The sequence below is a fragment of the Rhinolophus sinicus genome, chromosome 1 (genome assembly GCF_057876585.1).
Source record: "Rhinolophus sinicus isolate RSI-liver-muscle chromosome 1, RSI-T2T, whole genome shotgun sequence".
NCBI lineage: Eukaryota > Metazoa > Chordata > Mammalia > Chiroptera > Rhinolophidae > Rhinolophus > Rhinolophus sinicus.
Window position 1 is genome coordinate 183,480,315 of NC_142501.1, and position 21,485 is coordinate 183,501,799.

The window sequence follows — 21,485 nt, forward strand, 5'->3', positions numbered from 1 at the left end:
TTATTTCCTGCCAGATTCAGACTTCCACTAACACCGTTCTTCTAAGTATAAGGACTCATAATTAATGAAAATAACAGAACTAAGAAAATCAACTCAAGTTCATAGAGTTTAATAATATGCCACCCTGGCCTTGCCATTTCTTTTGATCATTTGTTCTGCTCTCTTCCTTCAACTACTTACATAGCCTCATTTTATAAATACGAAGTCATATTTTTTCCCCATGATATTTACTGTAGAGTACAACATATTTTTGAAAGCGCTAAACTCATCATTTAAATAAAATGTCAGAAAACATAGATTAAAATTGCACACACAATATGTTGATATCACTAACAAGAAGAAAAGATCGCTGGTAGGCTTAGACTGTAGATCTCAAGAAAGGTATATTCAAAGTAAAAGATAATTAAATGCATGATTAGAATAACTACATTAAGTTACTTAAAATATAATTACAGGTGTATTTTAGAACTCCTTTATTTTATTGTGAATAATTACAACTACCTAGGTTCTTTCAACTTTTTAAGTACTTAATATGCACAGTCACAAGCCAGGTGTTATCACAGATCTTAGCGCCTGCATACCTAACACAGCAGAACGTTAACAGTGGAATTCCAGAGTGTGGCAAGTTCCCTAATTAGCAGAGGAAATGTGACCTATTCTAGTGAACGGGCTCGTAACCAAGCACAGTATGCATTGGAAAGAGCAATTAAAACAAAATTAGATGAATATGCAATATTATTTTTATTTTCCATACATTTTTTATTAGGGTGGTGTCGACATTGCTCATGGTGATGAAAAAGAAATTATTAACCTCCTTTACTTATCTATATCCTATCTATCTTTCAACTGTTAGTTGAAATAAAATGACTTAATAAAGACAATAAATATCTAGTATGTGTAGGGCACTGTAAAAGTGATGGAAGCTTAACTTATTAAATGTAAGGCATCTAAAAATTCTATATACATATTAATTGAAATTCAATTTAATGGAAATATTATAGTAATATCAGAATGTTTGAAATATATGAATTATTATAGCTGAAAGCTTAGGTGACCATATATATAAAGCCATATTTTTAGAAAAAATAATATTGCTAAAAAACATGAATGGCATAGTTTTTCAAAATGCTATTTCTTCTCTCAACCAACAACCAGTAAAGTGCACATTCGTATTCTATTAACAACTCAGTCTTTCTCTGTTTTTATAATTCTTCCCTTGCTTCTTTAATTCTCTCAACATGTGACAAGTTGATATATAAACAGATACTACAATTGCATAGAAAAAAGCTATGTTAAAAGGACATAAGTGGTGATATTATTATGAGAAATGATACTAGAGTATATATCCATTTTAACATCTACCTTCTTTTAGAGTTTGTAAATGAAATCTGCAAATACATACCAGATCTGTTTTAGGAGTATCTGGACACTCGGTAGAGAAGTAAGGTGTTGAACTTCTGACTCCACTGTTCTCAGAAGTTGGCTTTGGAGGTTGAGCATGCTGTCGGTAAGTAGCACTTTTAGGAGTCCAACAAAACAGGTTGATAGATTCTCGCACACAGCGTTCAATGTCAATTTCTAGATAAAAAAATTTTAAAAAGTACACATGTATATGGAATTTGGATTGCTATGTTTATGAAAAAACAAACAAACAAACAAAAACCACAATCTTTCCTACATGCATATAGTCAAATATGGCAAGGATGGTAACTAATTAGTAAAGGTGCCAGTAAAAAAAATAATGGAGCGATCACAGAAAGGTAGTAAAAATTCAGTAACTTGACCAGGATGAAGGTGTTTATCATGGACTAGCTTTTCCTTATTTATATTCTTAAAATTAATAAATGGCAGACATTCTTGTTTCCTCTGCAAGAGTCCAAGTGTGTCAGCTCAGATAAACAATGGAGAAAAACATTCTACGTGCTTTAAATTACAAAATGATAAGCTCCCAATTTCTCTTTTTGAACTGAGGAGCTTATACATAAAAGGGAGAAGGTAATAGGCATTTAAGTGCATTCTGTGGATGGTTCATGAGTCATGCACTTAGAGTAGTCTGCCTTTTGTAAGGAGGACAATCCTTGGGGAACAGAAGGAGAATGGATGCTTGCTGAGCATCTATTACGTGACAGGCCTTAACTCATTTAGTTATTACAATGACTCTTGTAAACAGGATTGTATCCTCCCTCATTTCTGTTGAAGAAACTAAGACATATGGAAGCTGAGTGATGTAATATGTTCAGTGTGTTATTAGGAGTATAATGTCTGAAGTTACTAAAGGGTATAAGACATCTTTTATTTCCCAGTTCATTTAGATTTGGGGTATGGCCAGCAGGTCTGGAATGGTGAGTTACTCAAGTACGCATTCCTTTATATGGTATTAGTGACATTTGTCAGCTTCACAGTTGGTTACTTCCATGGCTACACAGAAGTCAGATTTCATCCCCCCACATGCTATTCCTAACATACTGTGCTTCCCTGAAAATAAGACCTAGCCGGACAATCAGCTCTAATGCGTCTTTTGGAGCAAAACTTAACCGGTTCTTATATAATATGATATTATATAAGATCAGGTCTTACATTAATTTTTGCTCCAAAAGACGCGTTAGAGCTCATTGTCTGGCTAGGTCTTATTTTCGGGGAAACACAGTAGTACTTAAAACAGAGTTAAACACGTTTGAGACATGGGTCTATTTATTTGAGCAATGGCCAACAGAGTGAAATGCATTTTTTTAAAAGCTCTGTAACATTATCCACTTGATATTCCACAGAAAGGACACAGACATCAAGTAGAAGGACAATTAAATTTTAAGATAGGTTCCTTTACTCCACTTAAGAAGGAAGAGACATTCTCACTTCATTTTAGAAAATTTCCAATTAATATGGTTAAGGTAAAAATTTGCAGCTAAAATGAGAAAATACTATCGTCTTAAAAAACATTTTTCTATTTAACACTTAATGTAAAATCTCCAAATGAAAAGAATTTTGGACCACAGATTTTGCACCTACAGTGCTCAAATCAGTTTGATACATCTGTCACCCAGTAAAAACCTGAAGTCAAGTTAATGGTCCAGATCAGAAGTTGTAGTTCAGTCCTTAAATCACTGGCAGGGAGAGAAGTCATTTGTATTTGCTTCCAAAACACCCTACTGATACCATAAAAGGTTTACAGTGAATCTTGAGAATTTACTGGCGTCCACCCCAATTGCACCCTGATTATTAGTACTGGCAGATATCCCACACTCTATTCGCTTTACCCATGCCACCTCTCTATCTCTAAATCCTTTCACAGCACTTCATCATAACCAAAATATTATGCAAAAGTATTGCGTAAACTGTACATTAAATATGCAATAATTCATTAAAAGCAATCTCGTGCTGGGGCACTACTGTTTTCTATCTTGCATTATAATTTTGACAAAATGCACTGTGAATAAAGCATGTACCCTAGATTATGGTTTCCTAGGTTTAATTTTACACTCCATGAAGTACTTTGTGACTCTGATAGAAACAATGTCTCTAAATTTTGGTTTCTTTATCCTCATCTATTACTATCCTAACTCTCAGGAATAGTGATAATAAACACTCTGAAGAATAGTGATAAAATAATAAAACATACACCGTATTTCATTTGGGCACAAATAAGTGGGAAAGATGTCTCTCCTGAAGCCCTCTGTTCTCTTGTTTTAATGGCTCTGACTGCTTTCTTGATCTAGTGAAGAGCTGTTGTCCATCTCTCTTCACCATCACCTAATTCCTTTTGGCTGTCTCCTATATTTGATCTTTAATTTTGGTAAGACATTATTTACGACTTCTTGATTTACTCCAACATTTTGGTGAAATACATTTTCCAGCAACTTTGAAGAAAGCATATACAGATGGCAAATTACTTTGGAATTTTCCATGTGTTTTAATATATTTTTTTCTGCCCTGGAGAGCTAAACTAGTCCTAGCATTCTAGGGTTGAATTTGTTATGAAAGGCAGTGCACCATTGTCTTCCTCTGACAATCTGATACAATTCTGATTTGAGATCAGATATATGTGATTTCCCCCTTTCTGCACAATTTTAGGATCCCTGGTCTTCTGAAACTTCATAGTGATGTACGTAAGCATATATCACTTTATGTGCTAGGCATCTGAGGGTCCTTTTGTAATCCTTCAGTTAAAGAAAAGTTTTTGTTTGACGTCTGTGATTTTTTTTCTCACTGTTCTCTCTTCTATTAGAAAAATCTTGAAATACTGAATTAATTTTCCAATAATTTTGCTGTTTCCTATTACTTTCCATATGTAATTTTGTTCTATTCTCTGAGGTATTTCCTAAACTTTATCATCCAACTCTTTTATTATAAAATTTCCACATCTTTTTTGATTTCCAGTACATCTTTTTTGTTGTTACTTAAAAAAAAAATCAGATTTTTTCTTAATTGTAGTATCTTCTCATAATTATGTTTCTGAGGATGTTTATTTATTTAGTTTGTCCTGGTCTGCGTGTTTTAGTGGAAGGCTTTCATTATAGGTTTGGTATTCTATAACTCTACATATTTAAAAGAATAGCACTAAAAATTATATTGGAAGTTTTGTATATATGGGCAGGGCTTGTTGACTGGTGGATTGATTCACTACAGAGTAACTTGGGGACATGGTCATTTGTTAGAGGACCCCAAGTAAATTTCTCCTTCTAGGGACATTCCATCTCTCCAGAGAATAACTCTCTGATTTGTCTAAACTAATCCTTGTCAGCATTCTGGGAACTGGCCACGGATGGGTCTGAGGTCGGAACTATACATCTCCTCCCTCCTGTTCTCTGCTCTGCTGTTGATTCCAGGTCTCAAGACTCTTAATTATATAACTCCAAAGAATACCCCTCCAAATGTACTGTTACCCTTGGTCATGTTTTAGTAACACTTGTAAAAGTAAAGATATTTAAGCCACAATCATGAAGACTGCCGTCGTTTCTTTCGACCAATTTGCTTACTGATGTAATTGCTTTCTACCTTCCAAATATTTGGTGGCATTTCTTGTCCATTAGTGCTAGTCTTGCATTCTTTATTCTTAGAATTATACTTTTTTTCATTTCTTGTCACTTCAATGATGTTTCAGAAGGGAGCAGAGATAAACATAGGTGAATAATTTGTCATTCTTAATTAGAAAGGTTTCAAACATTAGAGAGTCTGGTTCAAAAGGGGTGGGAGTGAAGTTAGGTGATATGTGTGGTAGGCTTGAAGCCTCACCCCCTTTTTCTAGCTCTTGGTCTGCAAAGTGGCCAAAATATTTGCTCAGAAAGCAGTATAACAGTGACAGACTGTAAAATAACAATGACACACTGGAAAGAACATTGACCTGGGAGACAGCATGGTCCTGGTTTGAATTTCAGTTCAATTACTTATGAGTTGTATAGTTTGGGGCAACTCATTTTTCTGCATCTCTCTTCTCAATCATAAAATAGGGTTAATATGACTTAATTCCTGCTAATGTTATGAGGTATAAATAAGACTATTCCAACACATAGTAGGAACAAACACAAGGTTTTACAAACTTACAGATATACAAAACACATGAAATATTTTAGCATTTCAATTGGAAAAAAACAAAAAAAGCAAAAGCTTTAGGAGCCCCTCAGTCTTCCTTCTTATCTTAAACACACTCGGAATATAGGCTCATTTTCTATTTTGCACTTGGTAGATTTCTCTTTAGAAAGAGATTGTCTTTTAAAAAACATTCTTTTCTACCTTTCAAACTCCAAATATTTCTACTATTTTTCAGCAATGAAAACTAATGAGCTATAGAATTATGAGCAGGGATGGAGGAAAAGGTTTGAAAAGGCTACATACTCTATGATTCTACCTATATAACATTATGGAAAAGGCAAAATTATAAAGTAAAAAGATCACTGGTTACCAGGGTTCAAAGGGTGACGGGAGGGGGGAAGAGGAATGAATAGTTCAAATACAGGACATTTTTAGGGTGGTGAAACTGTTCTGGACAATACTGTAGGGGTGAAGACATGATGTTACTATGCATTTGTCAAAACCTACAGAACTGTTTAACATAAAGAGTGAACCTTAATGCAAACTACGGACCTTCGTTAATAATAGTGTATCAATATTGGTTTGACAAATGTAACAAATTAAAGCAAAATGTTAAATATAGGGTAAATTATGAGCAGGGAAGAGGAAAATATGGGAACACTCTGTACTACTATAGCATATGCTCAGTTTTTCTGTAAACTTAAAACTGTCTCCCACAAAATAAAGTCTATTAATTAAAGAAACAAAAAACAGGAACAGGAGTGACATCAGGAGAAATGGCAGAGTAAATAGCTCCAAAGGCACTTCTTTTTAAAGAAATATTTTTTTTTCTTTCTTAAAGAACTAGTGAAAGACGTTAAAAATCTGAAATCTGTAATCATATCATCCCTGTATTATACTTGATTTACCTCTTGACTGGGATAACAAATAATGTTTTTTCATCCACATGCAAAACAAACTCCATTGTCAAAAAATACTATCTATAAAAAAAAATCCTCTTGCATTTTACTGAACATAAAATAGAAATAGAAATGGATTTGGAAGAATGAAAGTATTAATAATTTTATCCTCAATCTGTAATCATGTAACAAGAGGAGCCACTGAAGCCATTTTGGAATATCTTAGTTTACACAGGACGTTTAACATATTGGGCAATTTGACTGAAACATTTCCTTTCCCATCTAAAACTCTCATCTGTAGTTAACAATAGTACGATATTGTTTCATACTACCATTGGGATAATAAGGTGATGGCTGTTTTTGTGAGTCAGTAGGGAATAAGCGACCAAGAGAACTCTTAAAGATAGGAAATAAATGATTTTGTATATCCAAACCACAACCATAAAACATGACTTGCTTAAATAAGAGAAGATAAGTTGTAGAGATGGTTTTATATTTAAAATGAGTTAAATTTGTTTTTTAAGAGTCAAGTTTATTTGCTGTTCACTGATAGGGGACTCACACATGTATTAAAAGAAATGGCCGGTATTTCACTTGAGGGTTTTATCTAACATCAGGAATTGTTATTTTTGTAGTTAAAAATGAGCTTCCCAGGAAATCAGAACTGAACTGATGAAGCTACTAGACTGAACCACTTGAAACTGCTCATGTGGAACTGTTTTGACCTACAAAAAACTACTTTTGTAAACAAATAATACATTCTCCTATATAGTAAAAAGTACTGGATTTGAACTCAAATGCCCGTTACTAACTTATATAATGATAAGCATTCAAAAACATCACTGTGTCTCAGTTATTTCAAGAGCAAAATTGAGATAAGAAAATCTACTTAACATAGTTGTGATATTTATTCAAGATAAAAAATGTAATAACCTTTGTAAACTCTAAAAGTGATTCAGAGTTGTTATAACTAGAGATTACCTATATTGCCCATTTACTGGGGTTTAGTCTTACGGACACTGTTATTAATTTAGATAATACTTTTTGGATGAATTGTCCTTGTTATAAGCTCCTTTTCAGATTCTTAGTTCAATTCATACTTTAAACATCATAAAGATCACACACACACACACACACACACACACACACACACACACACACACACAATCTCCTTGTGCTTCCAGCAGGGAGAGTGAAAAAGTAGCCATTTTAAAATATGCCCAGATAATTCTGTTCTCCCTAACAAGGCCTGCCCTCAAGGGAAACTATTTTACCAGAGCCTAAGTGACCTGGGGGACTGGAAATACTTAATTCCAGACTCCTCTAGCCTTCCTGTCTCACAGGCACTAAGAAGCACTTGTGAAGGTTACAACCCAGGTACACAGGGTTGATAAAAGACTGAGACCTAATCATAGGATAATAGAACACTTTCCCTTCCCTACACTGTACTTACACATCAATAGGGCTCCCGTATAACAGTGGAATATAACTGAAAGAAATGCATGTCTCTGACCTTATTTAAGAAGGAATCTCTAGGGAAACCCAAAGATAACAGGGGAGACAAAAAGAAGGATATCAGAGGAAATTTTAGTCTCTGAATAACCTTCAAATTATATTTATCATTTCATCACTCAAAATCTCTCAGCTTCTCAATCTAGGTACCCATAAATATCTTAAGCACACATATATAAAACTTCACTCACTATCTTTCCTAGTACCATGTCCACTCACCTATTCGCTAACTTGCTCCCAATCCCTACCTAACATCCCACTGGATTCCAAATACTCTTGATTCTACAGGGGAATTCTGAGAGGGAAGTTGAATTTCCTCACTCAAAAAGTTAAAGAAGCCAGTCAAGTAACTTACTAGAACCAGGAGGTAATACCACATATAATTAAGATAACCCAAGTTACAAGTGTCGGCCACAATTACAGGATACTATTGGATCACCTTCAAATAATTATGCATGAATGCTCTGGGCCAGAACAAAAAATGATACACCAGCAATAAGATGAATTATTAACTATACACATACATACACATACACTTATTATACACACATTCCTAGTAGGAAGTCAATAAATATTTGTTGAATACGTGAATGGATATACTTTAAAAACACAATCTTGGTTATGTAGTCTAAAGGGGAAAGGGTAGTACAGTATGTTACTGGCTCCTACTTTAATTCACTCAGCCTTTCAAATCCATGATATGTGCATGACATTACTGGCACATTTTGCTAAGCACCTATCATCTCTGCTCTTTAATGCCTCTCACAATGAAATGAGAAATAAATAGGAAATGCAATAAGCCTCACGATATATGGGTACAGTTTTCTATTCTTAACATAATGGTCTTCATCATTTAGCAGCTGAGCCTGTAGATACTAGATGCAAAGCAGCTGCTGTTGATAACCACACACAGCGCACTTCAGAAAACAGAAAAATGCAGCAGCTTGGAAGGTTTAGCACCAGGTCAGTAGCAGCCATCATTTCTTGTTTTTTCTTTTACACTTAATGGTGAATCAGAAACAAAGCAGGAGTCTGATTTATTTATTTATTTATTTATTTATTTATTTATTTATTTATTTATTTATTTTTGGCAACTAGAACCTTGTGATCAAGTTCAATAAGGATTTTTATTATGACTGATAAATATTTGTATTGAAGGACTGAAATAGTTTGAAGTTTTCAAAGTAATTAAATGCATTTTTTTGGTAATAAAATCCTAGTTATTTGCTTTATGTTACATAATATTTACTAACTAGCCTATAAATACACAGGCATATTATCCATCTTCTTTTCCTCTAGTCTGTTCTATGAGTTTGTTTTTTATTGTTTTGACTCAGCACACTCGCTGCACACTTAGAGGGGACATGTGGTAAGAAGTGTTATTTTTCATTCTGTTGAAGATCACTATTTAAGATAGGCAGTACATCAGATGATTTTCAGTTTTCTATAAACTTATAGGGCTAGGTAGAGGAGGAAGAAGAAATGGTACCCATGAGTATTATACATTATTAAAATACAAACTGAATATCAAAAAAATATGTTAAATGTCACTTTTAAGTATATTTTGGTTTTTATATTGTAAACTTGCACTATACATCAGCAATATGTGTAGGGGAATTTTAAACATAGTTTCTGACTTTTAAAGGATTTTGAGGTTGATTATTTTAACATACTTCAAAAGTGAAACATTGTTTGTATATTTTAGGTGTTTTATAAACCTAAGACACATATAAACACTCAACAAACAAAATAAACAAATCCCATCATTGGTATCTTGAAATTCCAATACTTAATAACTGATCTATAATAACGATAGATAATTTTTTAAGTGCTGGAAAAATTCGGAAAGCAGAAACCCTTGTCAATCACGAAGCCAGCAGCTGTCCTACAGAGAAGAGCCTTCATATCAGATTCCGGAAACCTTGGGACCAGGTTTAGGATGTCTCAGTACTCTAATCTCCTCTCAATTTTCAAGGTAATTCTGATCGACCCTGACCTTACTTTGCATTACCCTTCCCAGTTCATATGAAATCTTTCCTTTAACTTTATAAACTATTTACACATTGCAAAATTAGTGGTATGCTTAAGATCAACAACTAGATCAGTGTTGTGAGAATTCTTCCAGCTTCTTAGAATTATCTCACAACTTGAGTCTTTACCATTCTACTGGCTTTGTGTTTTCCATGAACATTTACTTTTGGCATGGAAGTCATATATTCTCACATCTGTTTTTAAAATTTCCCCTTTTCCATAAGATATGCAGTATCGCTGTGCCTTACCCCAAACAAGGCTGACATAAACTAACGAGATTTTGAAAATCGATTTTCACAGCTTTTACTTCAGTGACTATACAATCATGGCAATAAAAACAAATGAACTACTCTCTTACCTATCCTTAACCAATTTTGAACTATTAGTTATTTAATATTGCATCTAAATTTTAATGTTAACATAATTTTATGGGATTGGTGGGGGAAAGGAAGACCATAGCTAAAATCTCCATATTTAATTTCCATAACGACTGTCCTTTTGCAATTCCATGAAGATACACTTAGAAATAGATATGCATTAACATTCTATAGGTACAAGCTGAAAATGTGAATAATTGACGGATTCTCGGCTTCAGGAAAAATGGTATCAAATCTCACAGGACTGAAAATAAAAACCTTCATGGAACAACTGTGTACTATTGCTGTTCTACTCTTTCACCAAATCAGCTCTCCACTCTACATCTGGCTAAAGGCAGAAAAAAGGAATCATGGGCAACTACTGGGGGCACTTATATTAACTTTGCTTTGCTCATGAGAGGGCTCCTTGAAAGTAATGAACAGAAACCAAAATGCTCAACAAATATCAATATATCATTTGTATTTTGGAACCTGATGTTATTTTCAGCGATACTTTTCATTATCTCAAAAACATTGAAAAGAAAAGAAAATATCTCTACAAAGCTATTTTTTAAAGTATCACTAATGTGGATGAAAGATCCTACGTGATTACTCTCTGTCTACCTCTCCATTCTCTTTTCTAGCCATGTTCCCCTTTGCTCTAAGTACTCCGCTCCAGTTCCTTGAGTTGTTTGGCAGTTTTAAACATTTTCTTCCCTCTGTTTAGAAGAGTCTCCCGTTTCTCCACTCCCCAGTGTCACTTAATTAACTTTCGCTATTACATCACTTACTTAGGGAGGTTATCTAATTCCCCCAGACTCAGCGGGCGACCCAGTTATAAAGTCCTATTGCTTTATGTAGTACTCATTACCATTACAACTAGTTATTTAAAAAGGGGTCGCAAAGTATAGCCTACTGGCTATAGTCAATTATGCTTGGCTCAAGTTTTACAGTTTTCAAAAATCAGGGCCACTGTTTACAATTGGGAGATTATAATATATATTATGGTAACCCTATTTCATTTATATTTATCCCTAAATGATAGAAAGAAACTGTTCATTGAAAACTCAGGTCACTTCTCACCACCCTTTTCTCCTTTGCCACCCCAGGGATTATCAATGTACCTTAAAAATCTATGGAATTTTATAAATTGAATTGAATTTCTTCCTCATTCTCTCATCAATTTCCAATTCCAATAATGAGGGATGGCTTTAAAGAGTTTGCCCATTTTAGTACTTTGCTCTGTTTCTTAGTTTTTATACCTTGCCTCATCTTCCTTCAGTCCTAACATATGTGTATATTTTTTTTGGGGAAAAAAAATGACCTGTATTTCTTATTACAGATCTTAGGCAATGTGGCACATAACTGTGTTGCTCAAAAAATGTACTGCTTTCATAAAATATTCCATGCTATGCTAAATAATGAGAAAGACTACATTACAAAAGTGCAGCCAGAACAGATAAGTATATTTTCCTAGCTACTTATGGCACTAAGACAATATTTTTGACGAACCTGTGAAGTGTTACATACTAGTGAGATGCTACCAGTGTGTTTCATGTATATTGAAAATGATTCCTATTGTAACACATGCAGGTGACACTGAAATAAAACCTTCTAAAACTTTATTTAAAACTTTTAATTTCAATTAAGCATCTGTAATGAAACATACATCACACTAATATACATTAAACTAAGATTTTTCAGCCAAATGCTAATTTCCTACTACAAACAGGATTTGAAACCTTTCATATGTTGGAGTCCCTTCAGTATACTCAAGATTTCCTTCTAATATAGTTTATATATACATATTTCTGTCTCTTAGTGTTAAGTAACTATTTTAATCTATAATAATAAATTAAGTGTTCTTCCACACAGATTTCCCACTTTCTTTCTATAGGTTCTCTAAGAAAAACTTCCCTCCTGCTTTTAAATATCCTTATTTTTGAAGATGCTCAGGGATACAAAGATAATCATTCTAAGAATTTATTTCAAGCATCTATAAGAACATAAATATTTAATTAATTTTCAACTGTACAAAGGAAATGCACCAACAAAACAAAAAAGCATTTAAACATTTCAAATGCTATTACAAATCCACTCTAAAATTATTACCATTTTGATTTTACTCAGATTATCATACTCATCTTTAAAACTGCTTGGATGTAGGCTCAAAAAATAAAAATAAAGAATTAGCCACATGGACACTACAGCAGTAATATCACAGACAGCAGGCTGAAGGCTCACAGACCTCATCCTGCAATTAGACTTAAAGGGTGGTAACCTTGGAAAAATGTTCTCTTGACACCAGTGGCCAACATCCAGTATTGGATGGTGCTATGAAAAACTCAATATTTTTTCTAAAATACCCTGCCATTATTTTTAGATTGAGAAATGCCAAGTGTACTGCTCTCAGAGTTATTTCCTCTAGTACTAAAATGACACACATACCAATACATGTCAAGAAGTTTTAAAAAAATTTTGTAGCACTACTTGTACTTCCTTGGAATGTAACATCACACTATATCATCTACAAGGGAACAGATGTTGGGAACAATTTTTGGCAAAAATAATGCCATTCTGTGTATTCTCTCTTCAAGAATTAAAGGGTTAGCATAAAATGAAGAAAAGGAGGAAGGAAGGAGAGGGAACTTATAAAGACTGAATGTTACACATTCTTTACATACTTAAAATATTAAACACTACAGGTACTTTGAAAAAATAGTTATGAATACTTGGTACCAAGTTTTGTGTCAGGTGCACTATGTATATTATCTGTAGTGCGCCCCATAACACTAAAGCAGCTATTATCTCCGTTTTACTGAAACTTTCATAATGTGTAAGATTCTCTTTCCAGTGAGATTAAAAACTTGTCCAAGTTTACAGTGATACTCTGTGCCAGAGCTGGGATGTGAACTCCCATCTATCTCACTCTACAGGCGACTCTTTTAGCAGCAGAACGACACTGACTGTTTCCGCATTCACGCAATGAAAAGAGAGATTCTTCTTAGTCATAATCTACTCTTATCATTGAAGGCTTACTGAGGTAATTCCTCAATCGCTTTTGCTAACAAGGCAATCAATATGATTGATATCTACCCATTTCTATAATTTATAGAAAAAGCCAATGGGGTGATTGCCATATTTTTGCTACCAACAGGAAAGCATGTCACGATAGAATGGAAAAGGTGAGGAAAAGCATAAAAATAATGATGATGATGACATTAATGATCACTTACACAGCATTTGGTCCCTGCCTGGCACTGCTCTAAGTTATTTAGATGTATTGGTTTATTTAACGCAACAACCCTACAAGGTAGGTACTATTATCATTCTCCTATAATCAGAGTTAAGGAAACAGACACAAAGACGTGGAGTTATGTGCCTAAGGTCACACAGCTGCAAGTGACAGAACCAGGATCTGAAACTCAGGTGATCTGGCTCCTCATTCCATGTTCTTAACCACTCGGCTACTGGGTCTCTCTTTGTAGAAAGAAACACCTAGAAAGGGCATCTTTTCAAAAAGCAAGCCTATTCTGTTCACAAGGTTACCAACAGTGGTCTCCATCATATTACTGTCAATAGATGTTTTGAACAGTGAATTTGCAATCTACTTCAGCAAAGAATTTAGTTAAATTTGTTCTGATTGTTTACTGATGTTGTTAAACTCAGTTAAGTGGGGATTTCAGTAAAGTAGATCAGATTCATTGAATGCAAAATTGATGTCTAATCCTAACCTATCTTTATCTACAAAGACTGAAGAATTAAAGTGAAATATAGACTTAATCTATCATTTTTTTTTTTGTAGATTTAAAACATCAGCTTTTTTCTTCCAAATTATGTCCCAAGAATATGTCACATAATGCTTTGCTTAGAAAAGGCACATTTAGTAAGTATGCTTGCATGTGTATTAATCTGGATTCACTTTTTAGGACTTCCCATGACCACTTCCCAGTTCCTTGGGCATCAAGCACAGTTAGGAGACTCAATATGATGAAAAAAGACATCTCTTTAAATCTATTTGGGAAAAATAACCCAAATAAGTGCACTTTGGTTAAAAAAAACAAAACAAAAAACAGATGTACTTAAGGGCAAAGTTTGCATTAAAAACCTTTTTTTGTTGTTGTTTTTTTGTTTTGTTTTGTTTTGTTTTTTAAAGTCACATTTTTCTTATAAACTTTTTCCTTCCCCAACAGGAATCGTATGTAGTGATCAAGTAAGTGAGGAGCCAGAATAATGGCACTGAGCATCAAGGCAATTCACATCAATAGAAAGCATCCTACTGTCAAAAGTACATAGACTTTACCTTTTCAATGAATAAGTCCTAAAAAACATATATTCTTATTTCTGATTTGATAAATAATGATTTATTTTAATGAACAAGCAGAGTTATCACTAATCTGTCTATAGAATACAAAAACAGATTCCCTCACCAATGTTTAATTGGAGTATTTATGTACAAAATTGAAAAGGCATTAAATCTGTTTGACTTGAAAATGCACAATCAGAATTCCTAATATATATATTTTTAGAACTGACCAGAAAAATTATTTTAATGCTAATAAATCATTCTCTGTTTACTTTGACAAGTTGGAAATAACAGGAAAACATGTGCAGGGAACAGACAGTATTCTTAGTTTAGAAAACTAACTTCTTTGTTACTGTTCAACACAAAAAGAAAAAAAAAAAAGAACTTGATTTTCATAAAGAATCTCCCAGAAAAAAGTAATATGAGAACTAAACTATTATTTGTTCATACAAACATAATTTAATTTAATTTAAATTTGATAAGACAGAAAGCTGATGGTGGTACTTTTAATTTGGGGGAAGAGGGAAGACGTTTTAAGTAAATCTAAGCATTTTTGTTATTTCCCCAAAAAGGATGATTTTTAACAACAGAGAATGATGGAGTACCAGATGGAGATAATCCACTAAAAATAAAAATTGGGGTAGGCTGCAGGTTTATCATTCCTCTTGAGAGTGCTTAATAAATATATAATCTTAATGTACCTTTCTTTTGTTCTTTGGCTTTTAGGCAAATTTATCTTTAGATGATTTTAGTGTGTTTATTATCAGCAGTCACTTGTGCCTGCCTGAAAATATAGAGAACAGCAATGAACTCAACAAAAGGGTTGGAACCAATGAAATTCTGTTTGAAGAAAATACAATTCTTCTACCTGAAAAACACTTTGGTTTTTGTAAAATGTAGTTTAGTTTTTTTCTTCCATAGATTGCTATATCCTAGGTAACCATGTTGCTTTCATCTTTCCAAGTTGAAGCTTAGACCATAGTTGCATTCCACATTTCTGTATGTAAGCATTCAACCCCTAGATTTACAAGTTTCTCACTTGTGAATACAATGCATAGCTTAACTTACTATCCTGCAGTATAGGATGTTGAGTGTCCCTGGAGTATGAAACACCCTTCCAAGACAGTGTTTCCTTTTCTCAAACTGTCAAGTTGTTATCAAGGAGTTATGGCTTGGAGAAAGCAAAGTTCCATGGCAATTACACCTTTGTATGAAAATAGATTCTCAAACAGTTTCCCAAGTGGCCTATATTTACTATTAGCTGAAGATAAACAGGTCCGTCCTAAGCAAAATGGCAAACATGGCACTGCCCCTAGCTCGTGCACCCTTTTGGTGGCATCACTGACATGAAAGTAAACCACAGTGACCTAGAATGACCCAGTTTTGTATTTATTAGGTTGGTACAAAAGTAACCGGTTTAAAAGCTTAAAAATTATTGCAAAACCCGCAATTACTTTTGCACTAACCTAATACAATGCTGGGGCAGCAGAAGAGGCAGTATTCAAAGGAGGGAATCCAGAGAGGAATGATGAGGCTCAAGCAGAAGAGATTCTGAGGGCTTGGATGATTATTTGTGCAAATTGCAGTAAGAATGTCTCATTATCTTATAATAAATTTCACTTAGTGATTCTATTTATTTATATATCAATACCTGGTAAATCAGAGAAGAGAAGAATGCACTCATTAAAGCCATTAGCCAAAAGCCGGTCCCGTAGCTGCTGAAGAATTGCTACTCCGATACAGAATGGGAAAGAGGAATTCCCAAGTAGCAAGGTATCCCAGAGGTGGAAAATTTTGTGCAGTGGAAATACATCTGTGAAATGACAAAATATACAATTACAATAAAAAGTGCTCGCTTTGGCAGCACATACAATAATTACAATAAAAAACAAAATAATAAAAATTAAAACAATAAACAAGCTGCTTTATTACACAAATGACAATTACGTTATGATCAAAACTATTATTTAAGAAAAATGCTACCAAACTGTTTTTAGAAAATGTTTCTTTGTCTTTGTAAAAATATTGCTTTCTTAAGCCATCTTAAAAAAACTGATAATCAGATTGGTCACAGAGAGGACATTTTCTAACCTCCATTATGAATTTTGGTATAGTTGTTCCTTTGATTTATTCCTAGAATTTTCCAGTTATATTATTGTCATAAGTTTATTTACGTAGATGAACTTTAGTATTGTTTCAGATTTGGTACTGTTGCATTTCTATTGCACACTCTAAATAATTGCTTTATTAAACTCACATAAAAATCTAATTAGCAATTTTCTATTTTTTGCAGCTTTCTTTCATTTAACAATACATAGATATCTTTCCAGGCTAATGCATAAGAATCTACTTCAAATATTGTATTCCATTTAGCATGTGTATATATTTAAGCAGGATGACCACACGTGTTAGTATTTATAACTGATTAAAGTATTACACATTCATATAATCTGTGTAATTTCTAGAAGGATTCTACTTTAGGAAATAACAAATGTATTAGTTATTAGAGAATCTCTCAAAATTAAGCCCAATTTGGTTGTAAAAGTTACCTTCTAAAACTTCATACTATAAAGTTTTACTATACTATACTATAAAGTAAATACTATAGTTAATGTTAATTTCTTTTTTGATAGAGGACAGAGATTTTATGAATGTCACAACATGTAAGATAGCTTTTCATCCTATATAATACTCTTTTTGATATTCAGCAGTCAAAACAATTGAAATTCTTTTCTACCCAACTCTATTACATTAGAATTATATAAGGATGCTTATGTAATTAAACCTGCTGATACTATTGTAAATATAATATACTGGGAAACAATGGAGCTGTCCTTTTGCTAATATCAAAAGAAAAGGGAAAATTATACTTACGAGTAAACATAGTGAGAAACCAAGGGATGGCATAGAGCTATGAGAAGAAAAAGGGATAAAGAGGAGATAAAAGCGAATTAGAATCATTATATATAAACATAATAGTAAAGAAAGGTCTATGTTTTGATCTACTCCATTGATTAAAACATAAGAGAATGTAGATAATTATAACTATTATCACATATACTCTATTAAATAATGATACCTATTACGAATGCCGAAGATGACTCTTACGCCAAGGATTATTCAACAAAATGTCTTCATTTCATCACAGGATACACTCAAGATTATGCCTAATCCAAACACAATACAAGCATGCTAATTTCAAGGGTGCACTTTTCAGGTTGTACAAAAATATTCCTGAGATTTAAGTGGTCCTCATTAGTGTTAAGTTACCGTTACTAAATATTTTTTAGATTTGGTGAGATGATAATAAGTGTCCAAAATGTCTCAAAAAAGGTGTAATGAAGCATATGCTTTCTGCTACCACTTTCTATTAATAAATTAAGAATCTTCTTTAATAGACTAAAAGTAATAAGATCTAGGAGTGAAATAATTTGGTCCGTTATCTGACCGACAAATTTATTTTCCTAAGTTTACTGTCTAGGAATAAAAAATACACACACACGCGCACACACACACACACACATACACACACTTTCAATTAATTTTGTGAAATTATGGAAGCAAGAAATCATTCTTAATTTATAAAAGTAGAGTAAACATCTTTGTCAATAGCAAGTATCAAAAATCAATAGTAACTTATGGAAAAAATCTGAAAAAGCTCTAATTTTATTGTATTTTCAGTGTCGACATAGGCTATTATTAAATAAAGATATCTGTACTACCTATAGGGTTTAGACATATTCTTTCAGCATTTGTCAATTATGAATTTATGAGTAGAACTGCATATGTCTTTTCATTGCACACAATTTAGTATTTATATCTAAATGCCAGTCAAGAACCGTTAAGTAGAAATATTAGGTTGATGCAAAAGTAATTGTGTTTTTTCAATTATTTTTAACCTTTTAAACTGCAATTACTTTTGCACCAACCTAATACTTTATTCAAACCTAAGTACTGTATGTGAAATAAAGCCCATTGCTCTTCACAAGATCATTTATATATGTTGATACATTGACAGTCCCTTCAAGTGACATTAAAAATGGGAAAACTGAGGAGTACAAAGATATATGTCTTCCCTGTAAACAGTATGGACTGTAGAAAATAATAAAATACAACAAAATTCAAACTTTTCAGCCTAATTTAAGTTTAAAAATAAAGTCAGTAGACATTAGTTTCACCACTAATATTCAACTTTTATTTCTTTTAAGGACATATAATCAATCACATTTCTCTCTACCCTTCTGATCAAAGCCAATTGTTTGTCATTAAGAGTCTTTCTCAATTATTTCATCAACTAGCTAACAATTCATTTTTCCATATACCGAAGAAGACATGTACATAAGGAAACTACACACAGAGGGGAAAGAACCACTTGAAAGAATCAGAGGAAAATCTTGTCAGGCTCACACAAAAATAGGAACAGTTTATCTTGCCACAGGCCAGGATGAAAAACAAACAAACAAAACAAACAAACAAACAAACAAAATATCCCCAGTAATAAACAAGGTATCAGTGTACTCAAAGGGTATTTCCTTAGGAATGGGGCTATGTTATGCTCTGAAATTATGCTGCCCTGGTGTCACTTAATAAAACTTAAAAACAAGCCTTGAAAAGATCAAACTATGTCAACGTGAGTTAACTGCATCGGAAAATAAAGCCTAAGAATACTTGTGCGAATATAAAAATATCCAGTACTCAACAAAGTAAAATTCCCAATGACTAGAATCCAATAAAACATACCAGTAGTACAAAGCAGCAGGAAGAAAAATGACCCAAAGTGAGGGCTAAAATCATTCAATCAAAATGAACAGAGAACTGACATACATATTTATAATTGTAGGCAAGACCATTAAAATACTTTTATATCTGTATTCCATACATTCAAAAGCTAAGTAATGATTGAACATGTTAAGCAGACATAGCAGACACAAAATAAAAACCAAATCAACCTTCTAGAAATGAAAAATGTAATGTTTGAGATAAAAAAAACACTGAATGGGATTAAGAGCATAGCAGACATTGAGGAAGAAAAGATTAGTGAACTTGAAAACAAAGCAATAGAAAGTATCCAAAATAAAACAAAGACAGAAAAACAACAAAGGAAAAAACAACAACAACACGTCCTGTGCATCAGTAAGCAACTTCAAGCAGCTAAATATATGTTATTGGAGGTTCCAAAGGAGAGAAGTTGGGAGAGGGAACTGAAAAATGAAGAAATAATACCTGAACATTTTCTTAATTTGAAGAAAACGATATACTACTAGATCCTCAAATCTCAAGAACCAGAAGCACAAGAACCATGAGGAAAACTACACTAAGACACATAATGCTTAAATTTATAAAAATCAGTGTGGTAAACACAACAATCTTATAATGTAGCTAGAGGAAAAAAGACATCAATGAAAAGAATGTTTTCTTGTTGAAAACAGTGCACAACAAATGACAGTGGAGCAAAAATTTTAAGTATTAAAAAACCCTCAAATCTTTCAACTTAGATTGTATGCCCAGCAAAAATATCTTTCAGAGACAAAGGTAAAATAAAGACTCTTTTGCACACACAAAAGCTGAAAGAATTCATCACCAGCAGTTTCCACACTACAAGAAATGCTGAAGGAAGTCCTTCAGGCAAAAAGAAAACTATGAGATGAAAATCTGGATCTACATAGACGAATGAAGAGACTCAGGAATTATAAATATGTGGTTAAACAGAAAATACTTTTATTTTTAAAAAATCTTAAAAACTTGACTCTTCAAAGCAAAAAATAATTTATTGTGGGGCTTATAACACTTGTAGAAATAAAATATAGGACAACAATAACACAAATGCCAGGAGGTGAAAATGAAGGTACACTGTTGTATTTATACTATACATAAAGTGGTAAACTACTACTTGAAAGCAGACTGTTACGACTTGAAGAAGTATAGTGTAAACCATAATTTCTTAACCTCAAAACTATTCACATTTTGGGTTAGATAACTCTTTTTGGCAGGAGGGGGGGAGTGGTCATTGCACTTGGCACTTTTAAGATTTTTTTTGTAGCAACCCAGCCTCTACCCACTAGATGCCAGGAGCACTCGCCTTGTTTTGTCAAAAATGTTTCCAGACATTGCCAAAACTCCCCTGGGAGTCAAAATTGCCTGTTCAAGGACCACTGTATAAATCCTAAAGAAATCAGTAAGAAAATACAACAAAGAGTTATAGCTTACATGCTAACAAAGGAGGTAAAATAGAATCGTACACACAAAAATATACAGTGAATCCAAAGAAGGCAGATAAAAAGGAAAAAAGAGAACAAAGAACTGATGGGGCAGATAGGATAAAAATAACCAAGGGCAGATTTAAAGGCAACCATGTCAATAACCACAATGGTTCTGTGGCGGGTGATTTCCAGTGTCAACCTGACCAAGCCAAGGGGATGCCCAGATATTTAGTTAAACATTATTCTGGGTGTGTCTCTGAGGATGCTTCTGGATGAAATCAACATGTGAAGCAGATGACCCTCTCTAATGTGAGTGGGCCTCATGCAGTTTGGTGGAGGACCACTATACATATCCTAAAGAAATCACTAAGAAATTACAACAAAGAGTTATAGCTAATAGGCTAACAAAGGAGATAAAATAAAATTTGATGGAGGACTGCACAGAATAAAAGGTGGAGTAAAGGAGAATTCACGCTCCCTGCCTGACTGCTGGATATAGCAGAGAACAAAGCAGTTTCAGCCTGTAAGGTGCTTACACTTCATTAAGAGCAGTAGATGTTCATTACATGTTCTCTCAGTCCACTCCAATTTGATCCTTGCCTTCCACCTCACCACCCAAACTGCTCTTATTTTGGTCATCGAAGATTTCCATGTT

At 33.5% G+C, this 21,485-nt stretch overlaps 1 protein-coding gene across 5 annotated transcripts in view; it reads right to left on the minus strand.

Moving 5' to 3' along the window:
* TBCK (TBC1 domain containing kinase) overlaps positions 1-21,485 on the minus strand; it is a 179,130-nt gene that overhangs the window by 58,122 nt on the left and 99,523 nt on the right. For all 5 annotated transcript variants that reach the window (XM_019738922.3, XM_019738920.3, XM_019738921.3 and 2 more), the window contains 3 exons: positions 17,505-17,541; positions 16,282-16,443; positions 1,403-1,578 (listed from right to left, as the gene is read on the minus strand). In XM_019738922.3, the coding sequence (XP_019594481.3) occupies positions 1,403-1,578; positions 16,282-16,443; positions 17,505-17,541 (375 nt within the window). The remainder of the gene's footprint in view (positions 1-1,402; positions 1,579-16,281; positions 16,444-17,504; positions 17,542-21,485) is intronic.